The 13,202-nt window shown below is 44.1% G+C and overlaps 1 protein-coding gene across 3 annotated transcripts in view; it reads left to right on the top strand.

Annotated features, from left to right (window-relative positions):
- Positions 1 to 13,202, top strand: part of wnk4a (WNK lysine deficient protein kinase 4a) — a 77,259-nt gene that overhangs the window by 55,461 nt on the left and 8,596 nt on the right. For all 3 annotated transcript variants that reach the window (XM_014179865.2, XM_014179864.2, XM_014179863.2), the window contains exons 8-13: positions 2,102 to 2,516; positions 4,446 to 4,603; positions 4,779 to 4,858; positions 6,158 to 6,293; positions 7,102 to 7,218; positions 8,416 to 8,589. In XM_014179865.2, the coding sequence (XP_014035340.2) occupies positions 2,102 to 2,516; positions 4,446 to 4,603; positions 4,779 to 4,858; positions 6,158 to 6,293; positions 7,102 to 7,218; positions 8,416 to 8,589 (1,080 nt within the window). The remainder of the gene's footprint in view (positions 1 to 2,101; positions 2,517 to 4,445; positions 4,604 to 4,778; positions 4,859 to 6,157; positions 6,294 to 7,101; positions 7,219 to 8,415; positions 8,590 to 13,202) is intronic.

The following is a 13,202-nucleotide window of genomic DNA, read 5'->3' as shown; positions in this document are numbered from 1 at the left end:
GTGGATCCGGCAGCAGACAGTCTGTCAAGGGCACAGGTCAGCGTTTAATCATCAGCGGTAGAAATGTGAGAGGAGAGCGTGGCTCATGAAGATAGCGGAGGTCAGGGCTTTAATAATATAATGGCTGTCTCTCGTACAGGATGCATTACGAAGCAGCTTCTCCTTGGGTGAGTCACAAATGGCACCCTATTCCCTGTATAGTGCCCAACTTTTTACCAGGGCCCACACACTAGGGTGCTATTTGGGACATAGCACTTGTGTCCTCCAGCCCCTTTAGCAGAGGTCACTTTTAATGAGAAAGACCCGGCCTGGCCACCAGCCACAATTCCATACATGTAGCCTTTTCATCAAGATCCCATTTATTATCATCCAGAACTGGGTTTTCCTAACTCGGTCCTGGGGCCCCCCCTGGGCGCACGTTTTTTACCCTAGCACTACACAGCTAATTCAAATAACCAACTCATCATCAAGCGTTGATTATTTGAATCAGCTGTGTAGTGCTTGGGCAAACATCAAAACATGCATCCTCCGGGGGGGGGGGGGGGGGGACCGGATTTGGGAAACCCTGCTCCAGGACATATAATATGGGTTATGGCAATCTAACTGCGTAGTCTGACTAGGTGTTGAGCGAGGGTGGGAAGAGAGAAGGGAGGCAAATGACCAACTTTTGGTACATCCCAAATGGCACCCTATTCCCTTCCAAACTCATTCCACGGAGGGCCACGTGTCTGCGGGTTTTAGTTTTTTCCTTTCAATTAAGACCTAGACAATCACGTGAGGGGAGTTCCTTACTTATTAGTGACCTTAATTCATTACAAGGGTGGAGCGAAATCCCGCAGAACAGTGGAATGAGTTTGACACATGCCCTATATAGGAAATAGGGTGCTATTTGGGACGCAGTCCTTGTCTTCCCCGTCGGTCTGAGACTGGAACACTGTGTTCTGAGTGGGACAGGTTTGGATGTAACATAATCCTTTAAAGGTCCACTGTGATTTACAGCTGTATTTTTTACATTGATTCTTGAAGAATATCAAAGGGCCTCAGATCAGCCCCTCCATACATAGACAGCATCTGCTCAATACATATTGATTATCTACACAGCAAATGACAAGACTAGCATCCTGTCCAGGGGGTGTACAGGTCTACTATTTTAATTTGATCACTGTTGTTGCAGAGAATTTTCCTGCACGGCAGGAAATGCAAACTTGTAGTGTATTCAAGCTTTAAAAAAGCTTCTGAAGTTTATAATTTCCCCTTTAAATTGTCAGACTTGAACAAAAAAAAAAATCAACCCTGCAAGAATGTCCATTTATTATAATCCACATCATAATTCACATGTCCTGTTGCTGCAGGATTATTTTCCTGCTGTGAGAAACTGGTCAAATTAAGATAGCATATGTATATGTGTACTTATGTACATCAAGCTGTCTCATGCTACAGAAACAGGAGGTAGGCTCCTGCCCTATGAGCCTTTCTAAATTTACATTTGAGTAAATCAAGTAGAAGGGTGGAGCAAAAACCCGCCGACACACACACCCTGACAGACACTCGTGCCTTGCTCAAGGGCACATCAACAGATTATTCACCGAGTCGGTCAGGTTTTCAAACCAGCATCCTTTCAGTTACTGGCCCAATGCTCTTAACCACTAGGCTATTGGCCGTAATGGGCTTGTCGTCTTTTTATTTCATGTTGTGTGATGTACAGATGTTGGATCTTAATTGGATCACCCTGTTGCAGGAGAACTTTCCTGCACAAAATGTAAAACATGTGGTGTATTCAAGGTTTTAAAAGGCTTCTGAAGTTTTAAATGTCCACTTCGAAATTTCAGAAGAGATTTTCCCTTACAAAAAATGATCAACGTAATCCACATAATAATTCACATTTCCTGTTGCTGCAGGATTATTTTCATGCTGTAGCAAATGGGCTCAAATTAAGATCCTACATCTGTACAGTACAGAACAGCAAGGTTAGGAAGTGCATCAGACCTCGATGAGTTATTCTTTTCACAGACAGTGCTAGTTCATGGGCCGTGAAATGTTCCCTGGTTGTCACACTATTGTGCCCTGACTTTGATATGTCCCTTCCTTGTCTGTCTCCCAGGTGGTGCTGGGCTTCGTGTGCGAGGCCGACTTCAAGCTGGTGGCCAAGGCCATCCGGGACCGTGTCAACGCCATCAAGCGCCAGCGGGAGAAACTGCGCCGCCTTGCAGAGAAGAAGAAAGAGGCTATTGAGGAGGAGCCTGAGCCTGCACTGCAGCCGCCCTCCCCGAAGATCAACAGGTCTCCATCAATGTTGGAGACTCCTCAGTGCCCCATTCTCGTCCCCACCCCGACCCGAACCCCTGCCCAGAGCCAGGGTCAGACCCCCCCAAACCCTCTGACCTACACCCTGTCCCCCGTAAATAGCTATCTAAACTTGGGCATCAATGCCAGCTTCATCCCTGAACCAGAGGAACCAGAGGCAGACCAGCACCAGCACTTCCAGGTCCACCACACCAGCTGCTCCTCGGCCAACTGTGAGAACACTTAACCTTCAGCTGATTTAGGCTGTGTCTGCGTCCCTAATGGCACGGTAGTCCCTATATAGTGCACTACTTTTGACCAGGGGCCATAGTAGTGGACTATATAGGGAATAGGGTGCCATTTGAGACACATAATTAGACTATATCACATGTCACAGTCTCACTGGTCAACAAGGTCTATTGTCAACCTTGACACCGGGTGTGGAGTTCTAATAGCCCTGTGAGGTTATAAAAGCAATGTCCATTATGGCAGTATTTGGCAGTATTTGTTGATTTCATAACTGTTGTTGTGCTGAATGGCCCTGACTAGGCCCTGAGAGAATGAAATGTGAGCCTGAGGATAACGTAATTATTCAGTCCTAGATGGTCTTACCTCTCTAGTCGAGTGTGTGCGTGTGTGCGTGTGTGTGTTCGTGTGTTCGTGTGTGTGTTTGTGTGTGTGTGCGTGTGTGTGTGCGTTCGTGCGTATGATTGTCCTCAAATGTTTTCTAGTGACCAGCAGGAAGACTATTAAAACTCTCTTTGACTGCAGGTCCCAAATAATTCAGGTTAATCTAGTTTAAATATTGGAGCTGCATTCTTCCACATTTGTCATTGTGTACTCACCATTGTGTTAATCAATAGTGAATCCTCTGAGACCTCTCCGTGTGTGCACACTAATCAAAATTGTTGGGTTAAAAACAACCCAATTTGGGTTATTTGGTAAACCAGCGGTGGGTAAATATTGGACAGAACACAGGCTGGGTTATTTTGACTCAGCCATTTGGGTTGCGTGAATAACCCAACATGTTGGGTTGTTGGGAATACCCAAACATGGGTTAATTTCATTTTCTATTGGGTTTTTATTCACTTTCATTCTGGGATGAATGTAATCCATAGGTTATTTTCAGGCCTGGCCCATAAGTGGCATGGCTTTCATGTAGTTGTTTTTGGCCAGCCATGAGAGTAAATGTAATTCCTGTTAGTCATGTTAAGTTTGTACACTGAACAAAAATATAAACACAACATGCAACAATTTCAAAGATTTTACTGAGTTACAGTTCATATAAATAAATCAGTCAATTGAAATAAATAAATTAGGCCCTAATCTATGGATTTCACATGACTTGATCACAGATACCTTAAAAAATGGCAGGGGCATGGACCAGAAAACCAGTCAGTATCTGGTGTGACCACTAGTTGCCTCATGCAGCGCGACACATCTCCTTCGCATAGAGTTGATCAGGCTGTTGGTTGGGTTGTAACCTGTGGAATGTTGTCCCACTCCTCTTCAATGGCTGTGGGCAGTTGCTTGATAAGCCTTATTAACACTACAAAAGTTCCAGTTGTTCAGCCTTAAAGGGGCAATCAGCAGTTGCTACATCCATTTTTGGACTTAAATAATGACATGTACCCATTGATTCTTGAAGAATATAACTTAGAAATGCCTCATGAGCCTAGTTCAACTGTCGTACACCATCAGAACCCAAAATATAAGCTTGTTTTGCTACAATGTTTGTAAACAAAGTAAATGTATACAAACACTGGTTAAAACTTTTAACATCATGGATGGTCAGTCCTTACAGAAGGACTGACCATCCATACATAAGGACTGACCATCCATGATATCAAACCAGAATTTGAGAGTGGTTACATTTCTCCAGCCCCATCCCTCAGCTTTTTACCCACCATCAACAACCCAAGCTTCCTGTTTTAAAAGAGAACAATCCAACTAAGTGACCCTATGCCTGCAACCCAGCAGTTGAGTCAACAGCCCAGCATTTTTTACAGTGTGCGTGCGTGCATGCGTCTGTATGTGTGTGTGTGTATGTGCGTGAATGCGTTCTTTTGTGCGTGCGTGCGTGCGTGCGGTGTCAGTCAGTCAGTGAATGCGGCCCTGCCTGGTCAGTCACATGCTCATGTTTCGTGTGTTTGTTGTAACAGCTGACTGTGAGACAGACGGCTATCTCAGCTCCTCTGGCCTCCTGGACCCCCTGGAGACAGCGGTCAGCCTCAACGGGTCAACCCTCAACGGGACTGGGACTACCGCCCTCAATGGACACCCTCACCACCACCCCATCCCAGCCCTTCGATTTCCCTCTGTGAGTGAATGGGACAAATAGTGAGCTAGTTATCCAAGTGTACGAGTAGTAGAGAGGGGATGACTAGCAACTCTACCTCAACTGTCCCTGCTTATTTTTGAATTACCGTTATTCACTATGTTTCTGTGACTGTTGCCTTATGCTTAATTGTGCCCTCTCCTTTTCCCGCTTGTAGAGTATTGCAGTATTGGGTAATACGGAGCATGGACACTCTGGAGGACACCCTCCCAGCGGCTTCACCTCACCTGTGGACAGGTACTCTCCTCAGCCTCTTCCCTAGAATAAATACTTTGTCTATTTTTATTAGAACGAGACATTCATCTCCTGCCATTCCCATCACCCCCAGACACACACACGTACACACACTCGCTGAGAGGCACAGGGTCAGTCAGTGCCGCGTTCTTTGAACTGTTTTTGGATGTGCTTCCAACAGCAGTGGAATAGACAAACAGACCCCCAGTCGCCGAGTTCCTACTGGACCCTCTAACCTCTAGGCTTCCTATGCCTCTGTACACATCTGTGTGTCCGAATAGCAGACTGATCTGGGGGAAACAACAGCCTCTCCCCAGTCTAGTGATTGAAGCACAATGGACTTTGAGGTTTCTGTCTGTTTTACTTTAGTATCAGATGTTTCTGGCCAGGGGGTGTTTGTGTGTGCGTGCGTGCGTGAATGCGTGAATGCGTGCGTGCGTCTGTGTGTGTTGTCATCTGGTGCCCATTCTGTCTAAGGTATTTTGTGTTCCAAAACATCTTCAGCATGCACTACTTATGATTCTATACATAGCAATTAGAAAGATGATACTTTAGTTACCAAGTGGGAAATACATTTTTACAGTTAGTCAGCAAAAACACTACTTAAAAACTGAAACCCGACACCAACACATAAAACCAAACAAGTATGTCATAAACAAGAAGAACGTAAACAAAAACATTTCCATTTCCCCGTGTCCTCCGTCCTGAGTGGGTGAATAACCAGTTTTGTCCACCGTGAACTGAAGTTACCCAAAAGTACTTCAGATGTTAGAGAATGGTTAGAAAGCTCAGTGGAACCTGCCAAGCAGTAGAGTGTCTGTCTGTAAATCTTTGCTGAAGTAGTGGATGGAGGGAGGGAGGGATAAATCAGGGACCACGGCACTAAGAGACCCAGAGGACTGAATTTAAGCTTTTTAAAACGTACTGCATGTCCCAGGCTGTGCAACTTTCACTTTTTCATAATATAAATACTACACTGCTGAACGGAATATGTGGATTTGGTGTTCCTTTACTATGACTGTGTACTTGTTTTCTATAGGAGATTTGTCCCATTTGCTGTAGGCCCATATTACAGCACACTGATGTTTAATATATCCTCACATTGGGCTTTATTTGGCATATATATTTGGCATGCATAACAGTCTAGCTCTGTTTCTGACCTAAAACTTGACAGGTGGTTATTTCTATTTCCTCCTAATAGCATAGCATGTATTAACTCATAAATGGCTGCAACACAAAATGCACCAGTAGTGTTATGGCGGTTATGACACAAATTCACTAACACACCAATCATCTTCACAGCTACGCCTCCGACATGATCTCGGGTTTGAGTGACGGCTACGAGGGCCTATCAGAGAGGAGCGGCAAGACTGTTGCCAGGCGCATGGCTGGCAAGCTGTTCCGGAGGAGGGCCCGTTCAAGACTGCGCATCACTGGGGTAAAGCAAATCAATGAATCAATCAAGACTATTCTATACAAGTGATTGTCAAGTCTAGTTGTCAAGTCCAATGTTAGGGCCCATCCCAAATGGCACCCTATTCCCTACATAGTGGAGGAATAGGGTACCAATAGGGTGCCATTTGGATATGCATAGTTTGCAGTGTTTCCCCTATAATAATTTAGCAGCGGCGCCCAATAAATTGTCGCCACCACTCAAAATAATATGATTACATTTCATTATTTTTGATGATATTCTGACGAGACACTCTTAAGCATTTTATGCATGTTTTTTTTTCAATGATTCAGCCTATTTATTCAAAGCCTCTATGCTGCATCAGTTGGGCTACAGGTTGAAATGCTTTTAAAGGGAAAATTATATTTCAGATGGTGTCAACATAATTCAATTTTCATTCATTTTGGGGTAGAATATCCTTTAAAAAGTAACCAGAAGTGACATTATCACAGTCGTTATACAAAAAAAGCGTGGTTATTCAGTTTATGCAAGCACCATGCTCTACCAACTGAGCCACACAGACCATGCTCACCCTCATACACATACAGTAGGTACACGTATGCATACACACGCACGCACGCACGCACACACACACACACACACACACACACACACACACACACACACACACACACACACACACACACACACACACACACACACACACACACACACACACACACACACACACACACTGAGAGTGCTTTATCTTTGTTCTACTGCTACCCCAGTGTCTTTATATTCTACATAACATAAACAAACTAACACTGGTGGATGGTGTCTCTATGTGCAGCTCTCTGACAAAGATGACCGGGTGGTGGAGTGTCAGCTGCAGACTCACAATGACAAGATGGTTACCTTCAAGTTCGACCTGGACGGAGACAACCCAGAGGACATTGCAGCTGTCATGGTTTGTTGTCACCTCTAGGATGTGAATAGCCTTAGGTCATTTAGGGATTTATTTAATGACAGTCATATTATTATCTCTGTGTAAAAGACTCATTATGCTGAAGGAAGAGTCTATAAACGCAGGAGAAAAGAAGCACTATAAGCTTATCTTAATGATACTCCTATCTACTCCTATCTCACACAGCAGCACAGACTCTACGTCCCACTTCCAGTTAAAACACTCTTGTCTCTGTGTTTCTGTGTCATGTAGATTTATCTTGGTTAGGGGGTTGTGTGGCAAGAAGATAAGCAGTTTACACACGTGCCATTTTAGTTAACACGTGTGTCTCATTTTATTTTGATTACGAACTTGGGGAGTTTCTGGCGTAAAGATACACAAAGCACGTAGGCATGATGAGGTAGTGGTATTTTCGGCTTCTGTTGGTGGTAGATTCCAGAACTTTGTGTTCACTGAGTGTTCTGTTTATTCCAATTCTGATTGAAACACAGTGAGCTTTTGTTTAGGCCAGTCTTGGCACAGAGCTGGTCAGGTCTCATAAATGCCCCTATTAGTGCAGCACACCAGCACTATACGAGCTGAATTAAGACATACTGATAGGAGAGCCAGCCCATTCACCACACCCCACCACCCCACCACCCAACCACCCCACCACCCAACCACCCCACCACCCCACCACCCCACCACCCCACCACCCCACCACCCAACCACCCCACCACCCCACCACCCCACCACCCCACCACCCAACCACCCAACCACAACCACCCCACCACCCCACCACCCCACCACCCAACCACCCCACCACCCCACCACCCCACACACCACAACCACCCAACCACCCCACCACACCACCCCACCACCAACCACCCAAAACCACCCCACCACCCAACCACCCCACCACCCAACCACCCCACCCACAATTCACAGAATCTGCACAACATAGACTCAGACTGCTTCAACAAATTAGCATACTATGAAGGTTGGACAAGAAGCCACTTATGACGCAAAACACAATAACTGAAGATGGAAGGACAGATGGATGGACGGAAGGATGGACAAAGAGACAGACAGGCATGCAGACAGGCAGGCTGGCAGACAAACAGACATATATTATCAATGTGTTATTATTAGGTTATTAATGTTATAAAAATGTTGTTATTCATATGTTATTAATGTGTTAATTGCGTCTGTATTTTCCAGGTTCACAATGAGTTCATCCTGCCAGCGGAGAAGGAGGGGTTTATCCAGCGCATAGGTGACATCATCAAGAGGGCAGAGGCTCTCATGAAGGAGCACAAGGTCCACGTGGGTGGCGGCCACGGAGGACCACGCCCACAACACCACAACGGGGTCAACTCACTGTCCACGTCCCAGGTAAGTACCACTACTAGTACCAGTACCAATACCAGCTCTGGGTTCCCACATCATCAAAACCATTTCACTGACTTTCAAATGTTCAAATGTTCACAGACTCTGTGTCATCATGGTATGTACTACTAGCTATGTGATTATATATTGAGGAGGAGTTTTATGTGAATTGGGTGTGAATCCACCTGTGGAGGATCTTTTAATTTCCTTTTGCGGTCAATGCATAGGGAGCTATAGTGAGCTATATGGAGCTTTAGGGAGATGTATGGAGTATTAGCAAGCTATAGGGAGCTTTAAGGAGCTATGGGGAGCTATGGGGAACTTTAGGGAGCTTTATGGAGCTATAGGGAGCTTTAAGGAGCTATAGTGAGCTATATGGAGCTATAGGGAGCTTTATGGAGCTATAGGGAGCTTTAAGGAGCTATAGTGAGCTATATGGAGCTATAGGGAGCTTTGGGGAGAGATATGGAGCATTAGCGAGCTATAGGGAGCTTTAAGGAGCTTTGGGGAGCTATGGGGAGCTTTAGGGTGATATATGGAGCATTAGTGAGCTATAGGGAGCTTTAAGGAGCTTTGGGGAGCTATAGGGAGCTTTAAGGAGCTATAGGTAGCTATGGGGAGAAATATGGAGCATTAGGGAGCATTAGGGAGCTATAGGGAGCTATATGGAGCTTTAGGGAACTATGGGGAGCTTTGCAGAGCTATGGGGAGCTATGGGGAGCTTTAGGGAGATTCAGGGAGCTATAGGGAGCTTTAAGGAGCTATAGGGAGCTATGGGGAACTATAGGGAGCTTTGGGGAGCTATGGGGAACTATGGGGGGCTTTAGGGAGTTATAGGGAGCTAAAGAGAGCTATAGGGAAAGTAGGGAGCTTTAGGGAGCTATAGGGAGATTTGGGGAGCTTTAGGGAGATTTAGGGAGCTTTAGGGAGCTTTATGGGGCTATAGAGTGCTATAGGGAGTTATATGGAGCTATAGGGAGTTATGGAGCTATAGGGAGTTATGGAGCTATAGGGAGTTATGGAGCTATAGGGAGCTTTATGGAGCTATGGTGAGCTATAGGGAGCTAAGGCTATATAATAAAGTCATACAGTGAGGGGGCATTTGTACGTTATACATTACATTAGTTTAAATATAATGCCCCCAGCTGTGCTTATCCTGGGCAGGTCATAAATATAGTAGAAGAGTGTGTTTAGTAGGGGCCTAGTGGGGAAAATGCCTAAGAGACAGATGTGGGTTAAGGAGTAATGGAGAAGGTGTGCTCAGAACAAAAGCAACTGGAGTAATACTGTAATCAGGACATGGTGGTACTAAAAAGCTCTTAAACCCCCATATAAATCCTATGACGTCATTAGTGGAAGTGCACCACCATGCCTCCCTCTTTCTTCTCCCACCCTACGGTGTGTACACTAAATCAAATCAAATTGTATTTGACACATGCTTCGTAAACAACAGGTATAGACTAACAGTGAAATGCTTACTTACCAACAATGCAAAAAGAAAAATGTAAAAAGAATATAAAGATAAAAACACAAGGAATAAAATACACAATGAGTAACGATAACTTGGCTATATACGCAGGGTCCCAGTACTGAGTGGATGTGCAGGGGTACAAGGTAATTGAGGTAGGTACTGTATGTACATATAGGTAGGGATAAAGTGACTGGGCAACAGGATAGATAATAGACAGTAACAGCAGTATACTGTAGGTAGGGATAAAGTGACTAGACAACAGGATAGATAATAGACAGTAACAGCAGTATACTGTAGGTAGGGATAAAGTGACTAGACAACAGGATAGATAATAGACAGTAACAGCAGTATACTGTAGGTAGGGATAAAGTGACTAGACAACAGGATAGATAATAGACAGTAACAGCAGTATACTGTAGGTAGGGATAAAGTGACTGGGCAACAGGATAGATAATAGACAGTAACAGCAGTATACTGTAGGTAGGGATAAAGTGACTAGACAACAGGATAGATAATAGACAGTAACAGCAGTATACTGTAGGTAGGGGTAAAGTGACTAGACAACAGGATAGATAATAGACAGTAACAGCAGTATACTGTAGGTAGGGATAAAGTGACTAGACAACAGGATAGATAATAGACAGTAACAGCAGTATACTGTAGGTAGGGATAAAGTGACTAGACAACAGGATAGATAATAGACAGTAACAGCAGTATACTGTAGGTAGGGATAAAGTGACTAGACAACAGGATAGATAATAGACAGTAACAGCAGTATACTGTAGGTAGGGATAAAGTGACTGGGCAACAGGATAGATAATAGACAGTAACAGCAGTATACTGTAGGTAGGGATAAAGTGACTAGACAACAGGATAGATAATAGACAGTAACAGCAGTATACTGTAGGTAGGGGTAAAGTGACTAGACAACAGGATAGATAATAGACAGCAACAGCAGTATACTGTAGGTAGGGATAAAGTGACTAGACAACAGGATAGATAATAGACAGTAACAGCAGTATATTGTAGGTAGGGGTAAAGTGACTAGGCAACAGGATAGATAATAGACAGTAACAGCAGTATACTGTAGGTAGGGATAAAGTGACTAGACAACAGGATAGATAATAGACAGTAACAGCAGTATACTGTAGGTAGGGATAAAGTGACTAGGCAACAGGATAGATAATAGACAGTAACAGCACTATACTGTAGGTAGGGATAAAGTGACTGGGCAACAGGATAGATAATAGACAGTAACAGCAGTATACTGTAGGTAGGGATAAAGTGACTAGACAACAGGATAGATAATAGACAGTAACAGCAGTATACTGTAGGTAGGGATAAAGTGACTAGACAACAGGATAGATAATAGTAACAGCAGTATACTGTAGGTAGGGATAAAGTGACTAGGCAACAGGATAGATAATAGACAGTAACAGCAGTATACTGTAGGTAGGGATAAAGTGACTAGGCAACAGGATAGATAATAGACAGTAACAGCAGTATACTGTAGGTAGGGATAAAGTGACTAGGCAACAGGATAGATAAGACAGTAACAGCAGTATACTGTAGGTAGGGATAAAGTGACTAGACAACAGGATAGATAATAGACAGTAACAGCAGTATACTGTAGGTAGGGATAAAGTGACTAGGCAACAGGATAGATAATAGACAGTAACAGCAGTATACTGTAGGTAGGGATAACGGATAGATAATAGACAGTAACAGCAGTATACTGTAGGTAGGGATAAAGTGACTAGACAACAGGATAGATAATAGACAGTAACAGCAGTATACTGTAGGTAGGGATAAAGTGACTAGGCAACAGGATAGATAATAGACAGTAACAGCAGTATACTGTAGGTAGGGATAAAGTGACTAGACAACAGGATAGATAATAGACAGTAACAGCAGTATACTGTAGGTAGGGATAAAGGATAGATAATAGACAGTAACAGCAGTATACTGTAGGTAGGGATAAAGGATAGATAATAGACAGTAGCAGCAGTATACTGTAGGTAGGGATAAAGGATAGATAATAGACAGTAGCAGCAGTATACTGTAGGTAGGGATAAAGGATAGATAATAGACAGTAGCAGCAGTATACTGTAGGTAGGGATAAAGTGACTGGGCAACAGGATAGATGATAAACAGTAACAGCAGCGTATGTGATGAGTCAAAAGAGTTAGTGCGATACAGATAGTCTGGGTAGCTATTTGGTTAACTATTTAACTAACTATTTAGCAGTCTTACAGCTTGGGGGTAGAAGCTGTTCAGGGTCCTGTTGATTCTATACTTGGTGCAGTGGTACTGCTTGCCGTGCGGTAGCACAGAGAACAGTCTATGACTTAGTCTATGACTAGAGTCCAGCTCTAGATAATATAACTAGACCATTATTTAGGTTCAGAGTGGTTTACTGAGAAGGGTGTATCGGCCCTGGTCAAAAGTAGTGCACTATAATGGGAATAGGGTGCCATTTGGTATGCACATGCACCTAGACAGGGGCAGCCAGGAGAAAAGAGTCTGTACTGCCAGGACATGTTCCTATCCTCAGAACACAACCTGCCTGCTGTGCTGAGCCTTCCAGTAAACGGATCTAGGAGAACAGTGAAGAACAATGTGTTGTTTCATGTGGGTCGGGAAGACCGGTAACTCCTCCTTCTCCTACACACACACACGCACACGCACACACATACATACATTTACATACACACACACACACACACTCACACACTCACACACACATACACACATACATACATACACACACACACACACACACACACACACACACACACACACACACACACACACACACACACACACACACACACACACACACACACACACACACACACACTACCCCCTAGGTACATCATTACCTCAGGCTGTCCTGGAAATCTCTCCTTCCTGGCTCCGGACCAGGACTTGATTGAAAACAGGCTGCTAACCCGACCACATCTCTAACTGAGAACCCCTATGGCCTTATACGTTTCTGGGCTAATTGTGTCCCACGTAAACCCCAGGCCTCTTCCCCTTAAAAAACATAGAAAATGAGTTCCGTCTGAGAGAATGTAACCACAACTCTGAAACTTGTCTGTCTCTGTCCTGATTGTGTTCTAGGGTTATGGTTTAGGTTAGAGGCATA

The sequence above is a fragment of the Salmo salar genome, chromosome ssa28, assembly GCF_905237065.1.
Source record: "Salmo salar chromosome ssa28, Ssal_v3.1, whole genome shotgun sequence".
In the NCBI taxonomy this organism is placed as follows: domain Eukaryota; kingdom Metazoa; phylum Chordata; class Actinopteri; order Salmoniformes; family Salmonidae; genus Salmo; species Salmo salar.
Note: the sequence above shows the minus strand (reverse complement) of the source record. Positions and strands in the feature narration are given on the sequence as shown.